At 43.7% G+C, this 23,921-nt stretch overlaps 1 protein-coding gene across 1 annotated transcript; it reads left to right on the forward strand.

The window, feature by feature from the left end:
• Positions 1-1,694: 1,694 nt before the first annotated feature.
• myo7ba (myosin VIIBa) lies at positions 1,695-21,960 on the forward strand. Its single transcript, XM_078789924.1, is given in 47 exon segments — positions 1,695-1,709; positions 1,773-1,874; positions 1,950-2,102; positions 2,626-2,810; positions 3,843-3,964; positions 4,030-4,172; positions 4,249-4,362; positions 4,435-4,588; positions 5,467-5,543; positions 5,606-5,725; positions 6,355-6,497; positions 6,567-6,777; positions 6,851-6,986; positions 7,047-7,216; positions 8,075-8,215; positions 8,276-8,434; positions 8,494-8,586; positions 8,789-8,883; positions 8,958-9,042; positions 9,164-9,374; positions 9,377-9,669; positions 9,737-9,946; positions 10,029-10,193; positions 10,273-10,599; positions 10,680-10,819; positions 10,901-11,027; positions 11,865-11,984; positions 12,159-12,332; positions 12,396-12,623; positions 13,751-13,918; positions 13,995-14,112; positions 16,237-16,363; positions 16,447-16,607; positions 16,673-16,854; positions 16,940-17,058; positions 18,079-18,233; positions 18,314-18,467; positions 18,559-18,714; positions 18,811-18,916; positions 18,995-19,108; positions 20,123-20,210; positions 20,293-20,399; positions 20,545-20,730; positions 20,807-20,920; positions 20,985-21,068; positions 21,418-21,537; positions 21,616-21,960. Coding segments are annotated over 47 exon segments (6,765 nt in total). The 3' UTR covers positions 21,709-21,960.
• The last annotated feature ends 1,961 nt before the right edge of the window (positions 21,961-23,921 follow it).

Raw genomic sequence — 23,921 nt, forward strand, 5'->3', positions numbered from 1 at the left:
TGATGAGAGATCAGGTGTGCTCTGGGAAATTCAATTGGAAAAGTACCTATTTATAATAAATTATGTATTTGTATTTTTGAAATATTGTTTATTTAGTGGTGTGCCGTGAGATTTGTGTAATTTGAAATATGTTCCTTGGCTCAATAACGGTTGGGAAACACCCAGCTAAGCTATAGTACGGGGGTGTCCAAAGTGCAGCCCGCGCATATTCTAAAAATACTGTATTATTTAACAATATTGAGGGGAAAAATGTAGTTCTACTGGCATAAAAGTTCAATATTAAACAAAAAAAACTTTAAAAAGTCAATATGTGAAACAAGTTGTAGTATTTGGAAAACTGAGAAGGAGTTGTAATATTATGAGAAGTGAATAGATTATAACAGATTAAGTGAATCAAAAAGACAAGTCAATTTTAAGAGAAATGAGGAAAAATAATATACTTTTATTAGCATGGAGTTAAAATATTCAATAACTTTTTATTTCTTTTAAAGTTTTTAATATGGGAAACAAAACAATGTCATTTTTGAAAAATTAAGTTGAGAATAGAGACAAAATAATATGGGTAATAATAAGTGATAATTATTAGATGACCCTTTACCAGAAGGATGTTCAAACATAGTAGTTGGAAATATATATATATGTGTATATGTATATGAAAAAAATATAGCTTTACAAAATATCACCATAGCAAAGTTGCATCCTTTCCTTCTTCACAGCAGGGAAACTTTTGGACACCCCGACTCTATAGTACAAGATTATATGATGCAAAGCATTATTGTTGCCAATGTTTGTCGTCACTGCATGGGTGGTTCTCGGTGCAAAGTCAAACAGGTCATAAAAAAGAAGCGACAATACTGGAGAAAAAAACGTCCTCCTTTTAGGGAACGCTGAGGGAACCGCACGGAGGAGGCTCTGCCGGAGAAACAAAACGCTCAGGTAAGTAGATGACGCGTACATACTGTACATTACTGTTCGCTACTGTATGCCCTTCGGAGGCAAGGAACCTCACTTGGTAAAGGTACACAACATGCCTCACTGTAAATCATTTGAACCATGGCATTTCTTCCAGCCAATCATGACATTTCATGATATTAACAAAATGAATATATACATACAGCTAGTTATCCCTTTCTGTTTTACTTGTAGGTTGAATACGGCCTATGTTGGGATTGTACCTGTAGCCCATGGTGATCTTAAACATCAACTCTGAACCCCGATGTCACGCCCTGTCCCCTAGCACCAGTGCATATTTACTGCAACACACAAGCGCCATACTTATTTTTGTCTTTCAATGTCTCATTTCATCTAATTATGTCTGTTATGTTTGGTAATGGGCGTGTAAATATGACTATAGGGGTGTTATTTCATATTTAGAGGGCTCTAATTGTAAAAAAAATTATTTAAAAGGTTGTGAACATGTTTTTTAATGTTATATAATCTTAATCACAGAAATTTGCTTGTCATGATTGGGTCTGGAACTAATTGTACCGTTAAAACTATCATAATATTCTACTAAAATGATCAACACAAATTATACAATAAACACTAAAAATTGTGTACTGCAGTCATTTTGTGGATTAATATGCTAAATTCCAGTTTAACGAGGCAATATTTTGCAAAAAGAGACTGGAAGCATGGAATATTGCATCAAATTGGATGATTACTGTCTTTTTTTTTAACAGATTTCCACAGTGATGCATCTGTCCAAGGTAAAATGATCATGTATCTTTATGTTAAACATGTCAACGCTCATGATGTTCTGTCAACTACAGGGGGATTTTGTGTGGGTGGACACAGGGGTCGGGGTGCCCATCGGGGCGCAGGTGAAGTTGACCGACACCGGGCAGCTTCAGCTCATCGATGATGAAGGAAAGGTACAAAAAAAAAAAACTATCCATAACAAATCTTCCCGATGACGTGTCTCACCCAAATACGTAAATGCCTTCCAGGAGCACAAGCTCAGCAAGAAGACAGAGGGCGCTCTCCGGCCCATGCACCCCACCTCGGTCCAGGGTGTGGATGACATGATCAGACTGGGGGACCTCAACGAGGCGGGGCTCCTCAGGAACCTCCTGATGCGACACAAGGATGGCATTATTTATGTGAGTCCATCCGGCTGTTACCATCCTACTTTTTATGGCGCCCATAATCACTGCTGGAAGCTGTCAGACTTTGACCCCCGCCCTCGTGTTTTATCACCTGTCTCCATGGAGACCAGTGACGAGCCCGTGCAGGGAGAGGAAGCCCTGCCGTGTGTCTGTGATTGTCATGTGTAGTTACAAATACCATAAAGCGTGACTGGTGGCCTGGTTGCCCATGTAGAGATTGTTTATCATGGTGGTGGTCTGCCGGGGTCTTTTTGTCCCACCCTCCACTTTTAGGACAGATGTTTGGCACTTATGCTACTTTGCTACTTACTTACAAGAATGTGGTGACCCTTAAGCGTGAAAAGGGGATCCGTCTATACCTTTAATTGAACAAATCTGCTAGCGACTGTAACTTTGTAGACAACCATCATGTACTCCACCTGGCAGCTTTCCCTCTGAGGGTGTACTTAATGTTGTGGAAGTGCTTTAGCTATGATCCGAGCCGACTACCTCGCCCTCCCTGTCTGTGTCCTTTTAGACGTACACAGGTTCCATCCTGGTGGCGGTCAACCCCTACCAGCTGCTGCCGCTCTACACCACAGAGCATGTGCACATGTACACGGACCGGCGTCTGGGCGAGCTGCCGCCACACGTCTTTGCCATCGCGGACAGCTGCTTCTTCAAAATGCGCCGTGACCGCAGGAACCAGTGCTGCGTCATCAGGTGCCTCCCGTTGCCATCTTATGGACTGTTGTGTGAAAAGTAGCAGCCTAGCAGTCGAAGACCTGGCCAGGAGATGTGGTTCTTCTCCCATCCTCTAGGCCAGGGGTCTCAAACTCAATTTACCTGGGGACCACTGGAGCTAGGGTCTGGGCAAGGCTGGGCCGCATCAGGTTTTCCAAAAAAAAAAAAAACCGCATTTATTAAAAACAGAAAAATATTAAAGTTATTTCCTTTAAACTTAAATAGCCAAAAACTTACCACTTCCACACGGATAGGGAGGATAACTATTAACAGTTATTTAACCTTTAACATGAACATTAATCAAACGTAATAATTTTTTCTGGGTACGTGATACCATACAGCATCCATATCAAACTTGCGCCGGCCGTACTAACATTAAACTTTCATATCAAGGCAGGGGCCTCAAACTAGTGTCCTGCGGGCCACATTTGGCCCGCGGGCCGCGTGTTTGAGACCCCTGCTCTAGGCGGTACATTAGCACAAATAAGAAAATACATCATTATTAGCCATTTATGTTTGGCTATTATTTGTGTTTCGCGTGGTAAACAAGCCACTATTTGTACTAATATTAATCTACGGCTGTACTATACCAATTATTCGATTCCAAGGGCCAAAAAGGTCAAGGTCAAGTGTGTAAGGGGCAGTTTTGTACTACAGGATGAGCATATTTTATTGACCAAAAACCAGGACATTTGGTGCACAAATGAGGTGCTCAAATGATACTCAAAGATGCCTTATAACAGTGGTGTGCAAAGTGCAGCCCGGGGACCATATGCAGCCCATACCTTGTATTCTATTGGCCCGTGGCACAGCGTACAATATCATTTTATTTTTATTTAAAGCATCAAAACTGAACAAACAAAGTCATCTAGGTTACTCCAAATGTTTTATTATGAGATAAAAGATAAAAATAAGTGATTATCATTGAAACCTAGGACAAAACAGAAAGCTAGAGTGCTACGTTTGCTGCAATTGAGTGTTTTATTTGGACTTTCTTCCCTTGAACCACAGTGGAGAGTCAGGAGCAGGCAAGACTGAGAGCACCAAGCTCATGCTGCAATTCCTAGCGGCAGTGAGTGGCCAGCATTCCTGGATCGAGCAGCAGATCCTGGAGGCCAACCCCATCTTAGAAGGTAGCGCCCATCCCTTCTTAAGAAAAACAAAACTTCTTTTACTCTAATTCCTGTCAACTTCTCAGCCTTTGGTAATGCAAAAACCATCCGCAACGACAACTCCAGCCGTTTTGGGAAGTACATTGATATCAACTTCACCAAAGGTGGTGCCATCGACGGGGCTCGCATTGAGCAGTACCTGCTGGAGAAGTCCAGAGTTTGTCGCCAGGTGAGACATTTGCATGCATGAGGAGTTAGCACAGCCTTCTTGTCTCATGTTGGAGAACACTTGCTACCATGCACAGGCGCCCGAGGAGCGAAACTACCATGTTTTTTACTACATGCTGATGGGAATGACGGCTGAGCAGAAGAAGATTCTGTCACTTGGGAGCGCCGCCCAGTACAACTACCTAACCATGGTACTGAACCGTCTTCCAGAGCGTGTCATCATCCATGCGCAGAGTCAATAAACACAGCGTACATATCCGCAGGGCAAGTGCACCAGCTGTGAAGGTCGTGACGACGTGAAGGAGTACGCACACTTCCGCTCAGCTCTGAAGATCCTCATGTTCACCGAGAACGACACCTGGGAGATCTGCAAGCTGCTTGCAGCTATCCTGCACTTTGGGAATGTCAGCTTTGAGGGTGAGTGCAGGCTTGGCGGGCATGTTCTGTATTTTGTTAAATATCTGACATTCTTACTTTATTACAATGAATTGCCCTCCCAAATACGCTAAAAGTAAACAACTAACAAAATAGCAACAGCATAATGAAAAAATAATGAAATTGGTTATGGGTGGGGCGGTACGGCGGTTGAGTGGTTAGTGCGCAGACCTCACAGCTAGGAGACCAGGGTTCAATTCCACCCTCGGCCATCTCTGTGTGGAGTTTACATGTCCTCCCCATGCATGCGTGGGTTTTCTCCGGGTACTCCGGTTTCCTCCCACATTCCAAAAACATGCTAGGTTAATTGGCGACTCCAAATTGTCCATAGGTATGAATGTGAGTGTGAATGGTTGTTTGTCTATATGTGCCTTGTGATTGGCTAGCGACCGGTCCAGGGTGTACCCCGCCTCTCGCCCGGAGACAGCTGGGATAGGCTCCAGCACCCCTCGTGAGGAAAAAGCGGTAGAAAATGAATGAATGAATGGTTATGGGTGGAGATGGCAGGGTCTACATTTTGATATGTAGTATTCTGCAGTGGTCACTAGCTGTCAGTAAAGTTCCATTTTGTTACAATGATAACTGATTGAGGCAGTACTGTCTTATTTTCTATTATTGTGATGGCTATATTGGGTATTAGATGTGCAAAGGCGAATATAGGGGTGTTATTTCATTGTCTTAAGGGCTCTGATATTGTTAAAAACCTGTATTTAGAATGTCATAAATAGGTTTTCTATGCTCTAACTCTAAAAGTAAACCTGATTTATATAGAAGGAATCCTACTTTGCAGAAATTAATTTATCAGAAAAGAGTCTGGAACTAATTACTTGTGATAAAGGGATTACTGTATTGTTTTTCAGGAACGATAGTGAACAACCTGGAAGGCTGTGACGTCCTTGCCTCGTCGCATTTCGACATGGCCAGCCAGCTCTTGGAGGTATGCAATTAATTTTTTGTGCACGTTTGGTTACAATTCCTGTGACTGCGGTTCCCCCTCAGGTGGACCCTAAGGTGCTGGAGAAGAGCCTGACTCAGCGCTCCTTCATGACCATCAGAGAGAGCGTGACCAAAGTGCTGACCTCTGCCCAGGCTGTGGACGGCAGGGACGCATTTGTCAAAGTAACATCACGTCACACAAAGCAGCCACTGTGCTATTGTCTGGCTTCTCTTCCAAACGCTTTTTGGTTTTCATTCAGCACCTACAAATCAATGAAGCGTGCATACTTAGCCTACACTTAGCCTGATGCTGGTTGTGTGTATCATAGCAACTTTAGCCAATGTTTTGGCTGCACATATTTAACATATCTTGAAGTAAAAACAGATGTAAAATAAAGTTAGAATTAAGGTATGAGTTGTTGTAATTGTATCGGTACTGCTGGAATCAACTGAAATTCAGACAAGTCTTCAACAACAAGAGCACCAAATGTTTTTGTGGTGGTCCAAATTGAATTGTGGTGGGCTGCCATGAATGAATGACTTTTGAGGCAAATTTTTGAATGTGGTTTGCCTTTAGAAAGAATTGTAGTTTGAGTCCTAGTTTGGATGATGGAGAGAAGTGTCTATTAGCCCTCCACAAGAAAATAGGCAACCATAAACTGAAGAGTGGGACAAGTTTACATTTTGTCCCGTTGATGGTCCGAATATATCTTTTTGACTGCACTCACAAGCGTGCGTGCATGTGTGTGCGTGCGTGTGTTTGAGTTGACACACGAAATTGACGAAATTCTTCTCTTTTATGGTTTGCCCAGGCTATTTATGGCCGTCTTTTCATTTGGGTGGTGGACAAAATCAATGGTGCCATTTACAAGCTGCCCCTGGAGGACTCCAGTGAGGTCAGACAGTCCATCGGCCTCCTTGACATCTTCGGCTTTGAGAACTTCAGTACAAACAGGTCAGTGTGACACACTACAGGCCTCTTCTGGCGTGGATGCCATCCATCTCTTCTGCCTGCTTTGAGCAGCTTCGAGCAGCTCTGCATCAACTATGCCAACGAGCAGCTGCAGCAGTTCTTTGTCCGGCACGTGTTCAAGCTGGAACAGGAGGAGTACGCCCGGGAGAGCATTGTTTGGGAGCGCATCGACTACAAAGACAACCAGGACACGCTGGACGTGCTCGCCAACAAGGCCCTCAACATACTGGCTCTCATTGACGAGGAGAGCAACTTCCCCAAGGTCGGTATCCACCTTGGGGGTCCATACTTTGTGGAGCAAGATCAAGTGTAAAGTATTTTGTGTGGCTGTTCAGGGCACAGACACTACCATGCTGCAGAAAATAAACCAGGTCCACGGGAAGGGGAGCGTCTATATCTCCCCTAAGAACAACTACGAGACACAGTTTGGAGTCAATCACTTTGCTGGTGTGGTCTACTACGACTCCAAAGGTAAACGCTCAAGCGATTCATAATGCTTCTGCCATGTTCTGAACACTTGGTTTCCTGAAGGTTTCCTGGAGAAGAACCGTGATGCCCTCAGCCCGGATCTCATCCAGTTGGTAGAGATGTCCACCAACAAACTCCTCAAGCAGGTCTTTCACACCGAGCTGGAGTCCGGAATGACCAAGAGTAGTGGTAACCCGCGCATGGTCATCAACACCACCAAGAACACACTGCGGGTGAGTCCATGCTGGCGAGCCCTGAACGACACCATCATGGCATTGACACTGGAGCAGACATTTATACATGACATCACATGAGACCGTAAATGTAGAGCTGACATTTACTCTTCAAACAGAGCCCATTCAAGCACAACATAGCAAGAAGAATAAAACAATTAAAGTCAAGAATAGCGGCAATCGTAGCTAGAAGCCAGAAAAATACCAGCAAACGTAGCCAAAAGAGTAATATATTGTTGACAATGGCGTCATTAGGCCTATTTTAAGGGACCCCCCACCAAGTAATTTAATATTTTTTATTGATTTTTTTAATTTTTTTACAAAAAAAATCTCTGACAAATGTTATAACGGCAAAAGCAGGCTAATAAGCAAGCCAATAAGCAGGCTAATACTAGCCTACTACTAGTAGTCGTAGTAATAATCAAAAGGAGAATAATGATGATAGTAATAATAATAGGCTAATTAATAATATAATAATGATTATTATATAATTGATGACTGTCCACTGGACAGAATGGTTGCAGAGCTTGAGCAGCGGTTTTGCAGTGTAGATTGTGTGTACTTGTGTGCAGTTAATGGTGGCCTAAAACAATTGAGTATCTCTACTAAAAGTCCAAAAGTGGGAAAGTTATATCCCGGTTCTTGTTCGTTATTTGTTTTTTTTTTTTTGGATATTTAGATTTTTATGATTTTTTTGAATGTCTACTACATTCATTCATAAGCCTCCCCTGGAGTCAAAACCTAGTGACATCCTGATTACTGATATTCTTTTGCCGTGGTTTCATCCTCCAATAATAGCCTGTTCATAGTTTTGAACTCAAAGAAGTGTGATGGTAACATGTATTTTCTGTGTCATAGCAAGCAAACGATGGCAAGAAGCGTGTGCCGACGCTAACCGGTCAGTTCCGTCAGTCCCTGGACTCCCTGATGAAAACCCTGACGGCGTGTCAGCCGTATTTTATACGCTGCATCAAGCCAAATGACTACAAGAAGCCCATGGTGAGCAGACATGCTCCTTCAGTGCGAGAACATCTTCACAGTTTTGTATTTTTGTGGCAGCTCTTTGACAGAGAGCTGTGCCTGCGTCAGCTCCGTTACTCTGGCATGATGGAGACCATCAGGATCCGGAAAGCCGGCTATCCCGTGCGTTACACTTTTGACGAATTCCTCGACCGCTACAGAGTTCTCCTGAAAACCTACGTCTGTGACCCCCATAAGGTGCGTGCATGTTAAGAACGTTATGAGCACGACGGAGCTTCATGAACGTATGCCCACAGGAAAGCAAGGAGAAGTGCTGTGAGAGCATTTGTGAGTCTGTGCTGAGTGGAGAGGGCGACTGGAAGACCGGAAAGACCAAGATCTTCCTCAAGGTGCTGCCTTGTTAGAGACCTTCGTGCGTAGCTCAAGGTGGAAAGGTTCTGAGGTGGAACAAAATCCATTTGGCCCTCAGACCTGAAATATTCCATTCCAGAGGGAAATTGTTGCCATCATAAGATGATTACTAGCGCTATAGACAATTTTTAAAGTTGAAGTTTTTAATGTTTCTAAATTGAAGTAACGTTGAACACACAGGACATCCACGACACCATGCTGGAAGTGGAGCGGATGAAAGAACTCCATGCAAAAGCACTTTTGATCCAAAAGGTTCTGCAAGGCTACAGATACAGGCATGGGCAAGACACGACTGTATTTTCATTATAATTATTAGCAGTATTATTGAAATTACTGATGCCATTGGCAGGAAAGAGTTCCTGAAGAAGAAAGCGGGCGCTCTCGTCATTCAGAAATACTGGAGAGGACACAAAGGGAGAAAACTCTACCGAGTGGTGAGTCAAGGCAGCTTTGTTTACGTCATCCATTTTCTATACTGCCTCACTCGCGGGCATGCTGGAGCCTATCCCAGTTGTCATCATGACAATCATAAAATTATCCGTCTGTCTCTTTTAGGTTCAGAAGGGCTTCGCAAGGCTGCAGGCCCAGGTCCGCTCTCGCCAACTCCACTTGCAGTATAAGAGAAAGCGGCAGGCCACCATCGTGCTGCAGGCCCAAACGCGAGGGTACCTGGCCAGGAAGGGATGGAAGTGGAAGAGAGACGCCGTGGTGCTCCTGCAGGCGCACACCAGAGGCCTGCTGGCCAGGAAGGCGCTCAGAAAGATGAAAAGAGACGTAAGCTGACATGACATTTTGCCACCTTTTTAAATGCTAAATGGTTCTGCTCTGTAAACAATATTTTACACACCGACTAGATGTATCTCTCGGCCAAAGAGAAGGAAGCAGAACAGAGGGCCATCTTGGAGAGACAGAAGCATTTGGAAGAAGTGCTGAAGCAGAAGAAAGAGATGGAGGCCAGAGCCCAGTCCGAATCCATCACCGACCAGGAGGTGGACAACATCTTTGGCTTCCTACCAACTATGGTCGGAGGGCAGGAGGGGCAGGCGCCTGAAGGATTTGAGGTGCAGAAACTGGACACTTCGAGAATGCTTGGAAGAGTAACACCTCATGTCTGTGTCTGGTTTAAAGAACTTGGAGAGCAAGAGGGTTCTTCTGGAGGAGATTGACATTGACGACTTCCCCATCGAGGAAGATCTGCCCAAAGATGACGACGACCTCGATGAGTACCCTTTCTCCAAGTTTGCATCCATGTACTTCCAGGGTGCAGCATCGCCTGAACACATCCGTCAAAGGCTGCGGCATCCACTGCTTCACCACGAGGACGAAGGAGACGTCATGGTGCGTCTCCTTGTTGACATTCAGTTATCAGCTAAAGCACTTGTATTGTTGCCTGCATGTCAACTTCCTGTGTCCTCACCAGGCTTCACTGACAGTCTGGTGGATCATTCTGAGGTTCATGGGAGATCTTCCTGAGCCAAAGAAGCAATTCCATGTGCAGGAGCGCTCCTCGCAGGACCGCTTTATCACCCAGGACGTGATGGAAAGAAAGGACAGACGCCTCAGCCACATGGTGGGCTTGGATCAGGTACAGAGACTCATTCACACCAAAGAGTTCTAGAAATGACAGAAGGCGTGGCATTGAAGTTGACATCTGTTTGTTCTAGCGGATTCTAAGGAATAAAAAAGTTGTGCAGCCTTCCCCTGTCCAGGAGGAGTCGACACAAAACAGAAAAAGTTCCATCTTCACAGACCTCCTGTCCAGGAACAAAAGACCTGCTCCGGATGAGGTGGCCCCAAAGCCCAAGATATATACTGTCCCTGAAGGAAGCCCTCGCACAAGGAAAGGGTCCACCTTCACAGACATGCTGTCCAGGAGCAGAAAAACATCTACTGTTCAAGAAAACGGAGTCGCCAGATCATCCTCCCGATCTTCTTCCAGATCATCTTCCACATCGTCCAGCTTCCGGAAGCCCTCTGTCATCATGGAGGAGGTGAGGCGGACACCTTAAACACTTTCATTCATTGGGTTTCCTTTTCTTGATGTCATTTTCTTCTTTGCTTGCAATTGGAGGATCAGCCCGAGGTGTCCAAGCCTCCTACTCTGCAAACGGTAAAGGAGGACGTCGAAGGACCCACCCTGGATCGGCCTCTAACACCTCTGGAGAAACTCCACATGATTGTGGGATACGGCATCATCAGAAGGGACCTCAGGTGAATGGTGGGGGCAGGGGGGGCGACTCCACAGGGAAGTCAGGAGAAGTTGCCTGCTTGATGAAGAGCTTCTGTGTGCAGGGATGAGATTTACTGTCAGATCTGCAAGCAGCTTCAGGACAACAATAATCGCAGCAGCTACTTCCGAGGATGGATCTTGCTCTCCCTCTGTTTGGGCGTTTTTCCTCCGAGTGAGCGTCTCATAAGGGTGAGAGCATGCCTTTATGACGCTATGAAAAATATTGTAAATGGGGCCTTGGAGTACGCAAGAAAAAGTTGGAAAAATTGTATCAAAAAGACTTAATATAAGGAATATACCATCAGATGTCATTTTTTGTATGAATTGTTGTTGAAACAAAAACATGCTAGGTTAATTAGCGACTCCAAATTGTCCATACGTATGAATGTGAGTGTGAATGGTTGTTTGTCTATATGTGCCCTGTGATTGGCTGGCGACCGGTCCAGGGTGTACCCTGCCTCTCGCCGCGAAGACAGCTGGGATAGGCTCCAAAATTGGAGCGAAATCGAAATCATACGTGTATAACATGGCAGCAAAACACAGCACTTGAGCACAAACACATTAGCATATCTAGCCCTTCTCTCGCATGTGGCGCTCACACTTCCCCCTTCCTTACCCTGCCCCTCCACATGCCAAAGGTCAAGTAAGTCCCCCCCTTTTCATAGCTGCCTCAGGAAATGCCTATAACAAAGTTTTGAGTTTTATTGTAATACAAGATTTTTCCTTGTAAATTTACAACTTAATTAATTTGTGTGTCTAAAACTCCATCGTATAAAACAATAATTATTCTCTATAAATGTTTTTTTTGTTCATATTTTGTGATGTCCTACGGGAAAATAAAAATTTTTGTCAATGAATTACTGTAATGGGAAAAACCAAACTTCCTCTGTACTGTACTACTATAATAATAATAATAATAATAATACTAATAAGGGCCCCAGATCAATTTATTTCCCAGGATGCAATCTTATGTGGTAAAGGTTTAGCGAAACATCCTCATTTGAACCGCTGCTCTTCTTTTGCCAGTACCTCCAAAGTTTCATCCGCTCTGCTCCAGGAGGCTACGCTTCCTACTGCTCTGAGAGGCTGCGTCGCACCATCATGAACGGCGTGCGAGGGGAGCCCCCCGCCTGGCTGGAGCTGCAGGTGCTGTGATTGATATGAAATGTGACAGAAGAATATTGGCTTAGTTCACCCGGGATGGGCTCCATCCTCCTCCGACCCTGAACCCTGGTCTTGCGGTTTAGAAAACCAATGGATGTAATCTTGACAATCACATCTTTGTTGTCAAATTCGTCACCCATGTTTTTTCATGCTCAGGCTACCAAAACGAAGAAGCCCATGGTTGTGTCTGTGACTCTGATGGATGGACGCTCCATCAACCTGCCCGTTGACTCTGGATCCACGTCCAAGGAGATCTGCCAGCTCCTCTCCAACAAAGTCAAGCTGAAAGACACGTTTGGCTTTTCTCTCTACGTGGCACTCTATGAAAAGGTATGGTGAAAGCACACAAAATCATCAGGTAGACATCCACAAGTGGTGTTGTCTTCGCCGCAGGTGTGGGCTCTCGGCAGCAGGCGGGAACACGTCATGGACGCCATCTCCCTGTGTGAGCAGGAAGTGAAGAGGAGAGGAGGCCAGGAACAGCACGCCCCGTGGCGCCTCCTCTTCCGCAAGGAGATCTTCACTCCTTGGCACGACTGCCACGAAGACAAGACCAGCACGGAGCTCATCTACAGGCAGATCATCTATGGGCTCAAATTCGGGGAGTACCAGATGGAGAAGGTGAATTCTGATTTTGAGGACAGACTCCTGACGTAACACATACCTCAGTTTGTTTGCTGCTCGGGCAAATTGATGAGGCTGAATATTCATTTTCGATAAATATGACCATTTATTTACCTAAACTCAGGATAGCACTGAGCTGATCCGGTCATACGAGCGTGATTCACAGAAACCACCTGCCGAAATTTCCGATCCATGAGCCACATCCGTGCTTTAATCAGCTTGTTAGCCAGAAGACTACAGTTATTATTCGCCACTTCGAATTTTGTAGCTTCACTGTTTATAAAAAAAAGTAATTAATAAATCATGCTGTTTTGTGATTAAATATGGCCTATTTGTAAAAAAATATTTCAGCATGTTATGTATTGTATTATGATCTAAATTTAATCAAAAATAGATACATTAACTAATATAAACATTGGTTGTGTTGATGTAGTATTCTACACTGGTCTCTAGGTGTCCGTAATGTTACTAACGTAATATTGGGTGAGACACACAAGCACCAGACTGGTATGCCATAACAGGCACCATAACACCTAACACAGGCTACTGTTGCGGCTGTAACCCACGCCAAGCTAAAACTCAACTCTGGAGTCCTGACATGGCTTCCTGTCCGCCCCGAACTCGCTTCCCTAGCAACGGAACACATTTACACCAACACACATAAGACATGTTATATGTGTCTTAAATGTCTTATTTTCTCTTATTGTGTCTAGTATATTGGGTAATAGTAGTCAAACGGCGACTGTAGGGGTGTTATTTCATGTCTAGAGGGCTCTAATAATGTTTTAGAGCCCATAAAGTTTTTTTATGCTCTAACTAGGAAAATATTTCATTTGTAAACAAGGTACACTACTTCACTGAAATTCACGGTCAGGTCTGGAACCAATAAACTGTGAAAAATGAGTGATTACTGTTTTAGCAAATGTACCTTACTAACATTTTCAAGTGCATGCAGCGGCAGATAAAGCTGCTGAATACTGACCACTCATTTTTCTTTGAATACCGTATGTGCTACCATCTTGTGGAGTTAATGAACAACATCAGGAGGTTGCCTGAGCCACACAGGCATCACTGCACACAATGGAAACAATCAGCAGATGTGTGCCCACATGTTCTCGATACAGGAAGATGATTTTGTTCAGCTGGCTGCCAAGTACCTCTACATCCAGTATGGTTCCAACATCTCTGCGGAGGACATGAAAAATGCGGTGCAGGCCTGCATCCCCAACAATCTGCTGGAGGCCAAGTCTGAAGCCAAATGGATGCAAATGGTCAGCACAGCCCATGCTCAGGTCAGTGGCGTTACACATCATTCCACAAGAGGATGAGGAGAGTCTAAGCTAAGTGTTATCCTTCCAACCCCATCAGGGTTCCTATATGAGCTCCCAGCAAAAGGCGGATTCCGTCAAGATGGAGATAGTCGACTACGCCCGCCAGAAGTGGCCCATCTTCTTCTCCAGGTTCTTTGAGGTCATCAAAGTGTCAGGTAGGTGTCCCACCTAGAGACTGGCCAGACCAGGGGTGTCAAACTCAATTTACCTGTAGGCCAATGGGGCTAGGGTCTGGGCAAGGCTGGGCCGCATCAGGTTTTCCAAAAAAAAAAACGCATTTATTAAAAACAGAAAAATATACAAACTTTTTCAGTGCTTTGGTTCCGATTTTCTACAATAAAAGCTCTGATAAAACATTCCACTGTTCTCAAATATCTTAATTTTTATTTTTCTGCACAAAATAAGATGGAAAATAAGTAAACAAATCAAGAATAAAGAAAATCAATCAATCAGTAATAAATAAATAATAAAACGGCAAATAATAAAAACTTAAGAAACCACATATAGTTGGTGGGTAGACAAATTATTTTTTTCAGATTAAAATGAACAAAGCATTATTAGAGCCCTGTAGACATGACAAAACACGACTATAGTCACATTTATACTCTTTTTATTTACAACATATTGCGCAAACTGCAGGGTCTTGAGACACATGCTAACTCGCAAACTAGAGCTAAACCGTAGCCTTCAAGTTATTTCCTTTAAACTTAAATAGCCAAAAACTTACCACTTCCACACTGATAAGGAGGATAACTGTTACAGTTATAACAGTTATTTAACCTTTTAACATAAACATTAATCAAACGTAATAATTTTTTCTGGGTACATGATACCATACAGCATCCATATCAAACTTGCGCGGGCCAACATTAAACTTTCATATCAAGGCGGGGGCCTCAAACTAGTGTCCTGCGGGCCACATTTGGCCCGCAGGACACTAGAGGCACTAGAGGCCCCTGGGCTAGACGAATCATCACACTGAATCATACCCAGGTGCGGCACCCTTCCCCTCCTTTGGAAGAGAGGAAGGGTGGTCTCGGGCCCGGCGCTATTCTATGCACGCATGCAATGAAGCAGGGTTGCAGAATGACTGTAAGGCCATCGCTCAAGGCACATTCTTTAATGATAAAGGACACCATTCATAAATAGAAAGGAAATACAAAGATCCAAAAGTCAAACCCATAGTACACTCACTGACTACAACTGTGTGCGTAATAAAGACATGTCACTCGATTCATGCACTTTCTCGCACTTTCTGGCTTCCTAGTCTGCATGTGTTTTGTAAAAAAAGTTACTTTTTTATCATAGTTGTCCCTTCGCCGCATCACGGTTCAACCATCATGCTCTCACTCGATCACGTTTCTTAAAAATATAAAAAATAAATGGTCACTGTTCTGCGGTTGGCTACAGCCCATTAGTCACAAATATGTATATTTGGCTGAAATTAAGCATTCTCAAGCATAGAAATGGTTAAACTAAAATACAGAATTCATGGTTTCGATGAAATGTAGTGTTCTACATTGGCCACTAGGTAAACCATGCACCACAGTTGATGACACAAAACACAATAACATAATAATAATCATACTAAAACAGGCTACTGTTGTGGCTGTTATCTCGCTAAAAACTAACCCCCCAACTTCACTTCCTGTCCACACATCTGGAAGACATTTAGTACGACACATACCAGCACCAGCCTTATTTAGGTCTTATATGGCTGATTTTATGTAATATATATGTATTTATGTTGGGTAATAATGAGTGTATAGGTGACTATAGGGGTGTTATTTAATGGCGAGAGTGCTCTAATAATGTTAAAACCATATTTAGAAGGTTGTAAACAGGTTTTCTATGCTCCTAACTACAAAATTATTTATATATATATATATATATATAGTAATCCTATTTTGCAGAAAATCACATATGTTCGGTCTGGAATTAATTAACTGTGATAAATAGCGGTTGCTGTAATCCCATAGTAGTAGTGCTTACTGCAGTGGTGCAGTGGTTCTCAGTTAATTTCTTTCATGACAACCCCCCCCCCCCAGGAAAATTGCATGGCATGTTGGGTACTAAAAATTGGTGGCACTGGTTTACTGTGCTAGCTCACTGCGAGTTCATTGTTGGCGATTACTTAGCCAAATAAAGAACTGCTTCCTTTAAGCAAACTGAAGTATCTCTGACCGTCTATTGTAGAAATGCTCCACAATGGCCCCGCGGTCCATGGGTTGGAGACTCCTGCCAGAATGTGACTTTGCCCTAAGTGATACTTTTTGCAGGTCCACCTCTGACCAAGAACAAGTTGATTGTGGCTGTGAACTGGACTGGTATAACCTTCTTGGATGAGCGGGAGAAGAGGCTTCTGGAACTCTCTTTCCCAGAAGTCACTGGGGTCAACTCCACAAGGTAGAGAACAGCTGGCTTCTGACTGTGATAGCAGAACGATGTTGGTCATCGGTTCACGCTTGCTCTTGTCTTGGTCTATCCAGAGGGGCGAAAGGCCCAGCCGTGTCTCTGCTGACCTTGAAGGGAGACTTCACGCTGAGCGGATCCACAGCCGAGGACATGGCTGAGCTGGTCACCATGTTCCTTAGCGGTCTGACCGAGCGCTCGCAGTACGCCGTGGCGCTGAAGGAAATGGACAAGCAAGGTCGGTCAGCACGCTTGACCTCCACGCTCATTGATCAGCGCTCACGGAGTCCATTCTCTTGTCAGACGATCCCACGTTTCTCAGCTTCAAGAAGGGAGAGCTCATCGTCATACTGAAAGACAATGAATTCTCTCAGCAACGAGGATGGATAAACGGGCAGAATTCCAGCACGGGAAAAACAGGGGCCGTCCCCATGGAGGCCATCTTAATTCTCCCAACGCTCAGCAAACCTACTAATGAGGTTATGGTACGGAGATGGCCTACAAAAACATTTTTTACATGACCAGATCTCAGGTGCGGAAATTTAAACGTGGTTTTAATTTCCATGTCAGAGTCTGCTCAATCTATCCCCAAATCAACGGAAGAACATCCTGGCCAACCAGAAGGAGACGGGCACAGTGGAACGGGTGGCTCCTGTTACACTGAAGGAGTTCTCCTTGGAATATTTCAGGTAGAGAGACTTCACTTTATCACGTTTGGGTATATTGATATATATATATATTGATTAATAAATCATGCTGTGTCTTGGTTGAGTACGGCCTATTATTAGTAAAAAGTTCTTGCCTAAATGAAGCATTTTCTAGCATATAAATTGATAAATGGTTATTAAAACATTCAGAAGATGCATTCAAGGACGCTGTGATCTGTAGTATTCTACACTTGTCAGAAACACACAAGCACCAGATTTGATTGCCAGAACAACAGGCTTTTATTGCAAGGTTTTAATGATCTCACAACAGGCACAGTTATCCCTAACATGGGCTACTGTTGCAGCCGTAACCTATGCCAAGCTAAAACTCAACTCTGAACCTCCGATATCATTTCCTGTCCGCTCCCTGACTCTGCTACCATAGGAAAGACATGTACAGCAACACACACAAGCACAATTTAAAATAGCTTATATACTCTTAAGATATTTGGTAAGTTTGGAGTGTTAAGGGGTGTTATTTAATGTCTAGAGGGCTCTATTAATGTTAAAAAACGTATTTAGAACGTTATAAACGGATGCTAACTATGAAAATATTTGATTTGTAAGGAATCTGATGCTAAGAGTCCACTGGGCCGGTGCCAGTTCACGCCAATGCAATTGGCTGTGGCGGCTAGTGTCGCCAATAAGGTGCCTAGGTGGCTCAAACTGCCTCCCAACTGGCTCGTGGTGGCCCGTAACGCCGGCAAAAATTGAGTTTGGCAGCAAAATTTTTTTTAAAATGTTTAAAATCTTCGGCGCACCACTTGCATCAAGCAATCAATGCGAAGTGTCCACCAAGTGGAACCAAATATCGCAAACAATCCACTTATTGGAATCCAGTGGAATGTAATGGCACAAACAATCCGCCTATTGGAATCCACTGGAATGTAATGGCGCCAGCCAAGTTGCGCCACTGGGCCGGTCTGGAACAGATTACTGTAACAGTCATACATGAGGGATTACTAAAGCTCAAGCAAAGATCTTGTCTCTCCGATCGCACAGGCAGCCTGTGAAGGACGTGAACAGGCAGGTGATGTCGAGAAACGCAGCACCCGAGAGGTTGTGGTTGAACTCCAGAGAGCCCATCAGACTGCCCCTCCTCAAGAGACTGGTGGGCAACCCGGACCTGAGCCACCAAGCCTGCCTGGCTTTCACTGATATCCTTTGCTGCTGCCGAGTCACATCACACAGCAACATGTCCCACTTGTTGTTGTACTCCTCCCTGACTCCTGTTCACCCGTCCTCAAGTACATGGGTGACTACCCAACCAAGCAGATGCAGAGTCCTCTGGAGCTCACCGACCAGATCTTCGGGCCCGCCACTGAGAACGAGGCCCTCAGAGATGAGATCTACTGCCAGATTATGAAGCAGATGAGCAGCAATAACAACCGGTACGCCGTGCTTTTGACATTTCAATAAATGTACTCGCTAAGACATTTGGATGGGCTTCATTTTTGGGGTGTGATGTTCAATTGCACACAGGTTCAGTATGGAGCAAGGCTGGCAGCTGCTGTGGCTCTGCTGCGGCCTCTTTCCACCTAGCCAGTCGCTTCTGAGACACACTCAGAGATTCCTGGAATCGCGCCGCAGAGAACCGCTGGCGTCTGACTGCCTGCAGCGACTGCAGAGCTCTTTAAGGTCAGGAAGGTTCTATTTGGGGGTTTCACCCTCATGAAACGTTAACAGGTGATGTAGGTGTTGTGCGCGTGCTTTGACCTGTCTGTCTTGGTGCAGGATGGAACCCAGGAAACTGCCGCCACACCAGGTGGAAGTGGACGCCATCCAGCAGAACAGCACGCAGATCTTCCACAAAATCCACTTCCCTAACGACACTGGGGAGGTATGAATGAGCCGGCAAGCTAAAGCTAAGCTAGCTAAGAACTCTCTGACGAGCTCTGGCTAACTGTTCCGTCTGCAGATATTCGAGGTGGCGACCAGCACCAAGATCAAAGATCTCATCAAGAACATCTCCGGCAAGCTGCAACTGGCTTCAGCGGATGGCTTCTGCATTTTTATTAAAACACACGACAAGGTCTGCCTCGCACTTCATTTTTTTTTTAATTTGAAGCACCGTCACTAACCTTAACATACTCTAACCAAATCCATTTTTCAGCATAAATAAATAATAAATAAATAATAAATAACACACTACATGCTAACCACTCTGCCCTTTGATAATTTAACTGGCCTCAATATATTGCCATGTGCATTCGTGTCTCTAGTCCTCATACAAATTATGCTTTTCTTTTGATCACTGCTACAAAGTAACCCAAAATAAGATGAGATATGCCTTTTAGGCCGAAATTCCAGAATTCCAAAATGTAGCCAATGAAAATTGCAAGTGCCAGCATTTTAATAAACATCAAAAACACTCTGATGTCCGTGTTTATCTGACACATTGTGTCTTTATCAATGAAAGTAAAAGTAGCTTTAAATGATAATTTATCAATTTCATTCCTCATGCTAAAACTTTAACAGTAAGGGGCTGCACGACAGTCGAGTGGTTAGCTTGCAGACCTCAAACGCTAGGAGACCCGAATTCAATCCCACCCTTGGCCATCTCTGTGCAGAGTTTTTTCCTCCCACATTCCAAAAACATGCTTGGTTAATTGGCGACTCCAAATTGTCCATATGAATGTGAGTGTGAATGGTTGTTTGTCTATATGTGCCCTGTGATTGGCTGGCCACCAGTCCAGGGTGTACCCGCCTCTTGCCCAAAGACAGCTGGGATATCCTCACCCTCGTGAGGGTAAGCGGTAGAAAATGAATGTAACAGTAAGACTATAAAAACAATTATAATAGATTTGGGTTGACTGACGATGGCGCTAACTTCCGCTTCCTGTTTCCATGTATTAGCAAGCTAATAGGCTTCTAAAAAGGACGTTTTGTGTTAAAAATACATTAGCAACACAGTTTGGAAACACGGCAAGGCACGCTACATACTCTACGCTGTATACGCAAACGGAGGCAACATTTGGTCAACATTTTTGACATTAATTGGAAAAACGCTAACCAAGGTTCCGCGATAATTGTGTTTCTCTTCCAGGTCCACAGCCTGAATGACGCCGACTACTTTTTTGACAGCCTGAGGCAAATCACAGACTGGTCCAAGAGGGCCAAACACATTAAAGATGGTATAAATACTGTAATTTACACTGTTGATTGTTGTCTGCATGTACATTCAGCCTAATGTATGTGTGTGTATGTGACCTGCAGCCGGGCAAGTCAACATGCCCTATGTGGTCTTCTTCATGAGGAAGTTGTGGTTTAACGTGATCCCTGGCAGGGATGTGGAGGCTGACCTCACCTTTCACTTCCCACAGGTGCATTTGATGATTTCAGATCAGCCATATTTAGCTATAATGGCCTATTTGTCCCACATGTCCTCAATAGTGACCCACAGTATTACGACATTTACCAAGGGTTGGTGCTATCTCATCGACTGTGTATCTTGTGTGTGACTTCCAGGAAGTACCCAAGTACCTGAGGGGCTACCACATGTGCACCAAAGAGGAAATGGTCAACATTGCGTCTCTGCTGTTCCGCATCAAAGTCGGCAATGACAAAAGTCAGTTTGTGTCCATCCCCAAGTTGCTGAAGGAGCTGGTCCCCTCCGACCAGCTGAAGGCCATGTCTGAGAACGAGTGGAAGAAGGTTGGGTCATATCGTCGCCACCATCGCCTCCTTTCCTGCACGACTGATGGTGTTTTTTTTGTCCTGTGGACAACAGAGGATCGTCGCCTCTTACAACAAGCAAGAAGGCAGTGTGGAGGAGGCCAAGGTGGCGTTTCTGAAGGCGGTGTTTCGCTGGCCGACCTTCGGCTGCGCCTTCTTTGAAGTGAAGGTGAGCCCTTGCATCATCATTCTACCATGCCAGCATCCATGACCACCCGCTCTGTCGATTTCAGCAAACATCCGAGTCAAACTTCCCGGACATTGTGCGGATCGCTATCAGCAAGCAGGGACTGACAATCATCCATCCTAAAACCAAGGTTTGTTGCATCTTATAGAGCCCCCCCACCCCCATGCATGCAGATTTTTGTGTATATATATATATATATATATATATACACACGTATACACGTGTGTATGTATATGTGTGTGTATATATATATATATATATATGTATGTATGTATGTATGTATGTATGTATGTATGTATGTATGTATGTATATATGTATATATGTATGTATGTATATATATATGTATGTATGTATATATATATGTATGTATGTATATGTGTGTATGTATATATATATAACTTACCAATATCATTTTAAAAGCCTCTGAAATGGGCGAGATAGCACCACCTTTAACTTGAGCGCCCCCCTTGCCCTGCAGGAAGTGCTGGCCAACCACCCGTTCAACTGCATCGCCAACTGGTGCAGCGGAAGCACCTACTTCCACATGACCATCGGCAATTTGGTGAAGGGGAGCAAATTCCTGTGTGAAACGTCGCTGGTGAGTTCCCTTTTGGTGCAGTTGCCGTTTTTGCGAATGTGTGTCGCACGAAATGAGCGCCGTGTCGTCGTGTTGAAGGGATACAAAATGGACGACCTCATCACCTCCTACGTCAACATGTACATGCAGGAGAGGAGACTGGGCCCGAGCAGGAACCAGCGCTTCAACTGATGGCGCCCACCCTCAGGTGCTGTGTGTGGGCAAATTATGTAAAAAAGTGAAGCATTATGTAAGAACCACACTCGCGTTGTGTTCCATGACGAGGCTGATCATTTCACAGCAAACACGGCTGACACAGTATGTATTTATTACTTTTACTATGCAAACGTTATGTACAGTATACTGTAGCCCCTTTTCCACGGAACCAGGGCCTTCACCTCATATTGCTAAATTGCAGTTCCTGGCCATTCTGGAGGAACCAAATTTGACACCTGGTAAGTTCCTGAAATTTTGAGGCGGGATTTGCAGTGCTGAACATACCTGCACGGATGATGACTTTGAACTAAACGCAAAACAAAATGGGGTCATAGGAAGCTTTTAGTTACCAGGAACTAAATGCTCCTGGACATTTGGTGGAAAAGGGGCTACTATCATTTTACTATCTACAAAATCATACTACATATTACTACAAAACATACTAATTAGCCCTCGTTTAACTTGGTTAATTGGCTGCACACCCAGATTTCTGTGAAGAGGGATTCCTTATATATGAATACAGGGGTTCCAAAACTCAGGGCCCACTGAAAATCTAAAAAATGTCCGCAGCCCACCTTTGTCCTATAAACAGTACATAGACGAAATGCTGCGTTCTCAGAGCACTTGACTTAATAATAATAATGGTATTTATTATTATGATTGTTATACCCCCTTTTATTATTATATAATATTTATATTAAAATTAATCATATTAATATTATCATCATTATTATTATATAAATAAAAAATAATAATAATAAAAATTAAAGCAGGGGGATAAAGGAAGCCCAGTCTTTTAATCTGTGGTGTACACACAAGACTGAATTAATTCTCATACTTTTCATAACTGCATCCAAGACTGGCATGATGACCACAGAGCTACGTTTCAATCTGTATAAGGTTTCTTCTAAAATATTGTGACAAGTCAATAACACTCAATAGGTTATTACTTAGGCCTATAAATATTTTACAATAAAAATAATTTTAAAAATAATATTTGCAAAAATGAATCATATTTATAATGACCTCTCATGGCCCACAAAGGGGCCGTGGCCCACACTTTGGGAATCACTGTATAAATACATATTTTCAGAGCCTTCTAAATGTTTAACATTAGTAGAGCCCTCCAGACAAAATAACATCCCTATAGTCAACTTTACACTCCTATTACCCAATATACTAGACATAGCAACAGAAAAGAACACCTTTTGTCGTAAATGTGTTTTGGGAGCTGAGTGGAAGGCAGACAGGAAGTGACATTGGGGGTTCAGAGTTGAGTATTAGCCCGGCGTGGGTTACGGCTGTAACAGTAGCCCGTGTTAGAGATTATTGTGTAAAACCTGCAATAAAAGCCAACTCTGGTGCTTGTGTGTCTCAGCCAACATTATAGTAACATTACTGACACCTAGTGACAATGTAGGATACTACATATCACCACCATGTATTTAAATTAAATTAAATTAAAGGGTGCCCAAATATATGCACCTGTCTACTTTTGTTTAAATAATGATTGCCTAATTTCTGTAAATCCTATAAACTTCATTTCATTTCTCATCTATCCTTGTGTTGGTCTGCTATATGATATATTTACCAGGAATGGATGATCCCCTGGCGGCACGGCGGTCGAGTGGTTAGCGCACACACCTCACAGCTAGGAGACTAGGGTTCAATTCCACCCTCGGCCATCTCTGTGTGGAGTTTGCATGTTCTCCCCGTGCATGCGTGGGTTTTCTCCGGGTACTCCAGCTTCCTCCCACATTCCAAAAACATGCTAGGTTAATTAGCGACTCCAAATTGTCCATAGGTATGAATGTGAGTGTGAATGGTTGTTTGTCTATATGTGCCCTGTGATTGGCTGGCGACCAGTCCAGGGTGTACCCCGCCTCTCGCCCGAAGACAGCTGGGATAGGCTCCAGCACCCCCCGCGACCCTTGTGAGGAAAAAGTGGTAGAAAATGAATGAATGGATGATCCCAACAACCAGTCATTTAGAAAAAGAACATCTTGAAAATTGCCCGGGGTGCCCAAACTTTTTCATACCACTGTATATGCATATAGCATAAAATATGATGTAACGGACAAATGTATTCACTGACAAACAGCATCTTATGAAGCAGGTATAACTTTTATAACTTGGCCTTTACGTGAAGAATGAAACGGTTGTTCTAATAACTCAGATAACACTAATAA

This window comes from Doryrhamphus excisus, linkage group LG4 (assembly GCF_037039965.1).
Source record: "Doryrhamphus excisus strain RoL-2023G ecotype Guam linkage group LG4, RoL_Dexc_Guam_v1.1, whole genome shotgun sequence".
Lineage (NCBI taxonomy): Eukaryota > Metazoa > Chordata > Actinopteri > Syngnathiformes > Syngnathidae > Doryrhamphus > Doryrhamphus excisus.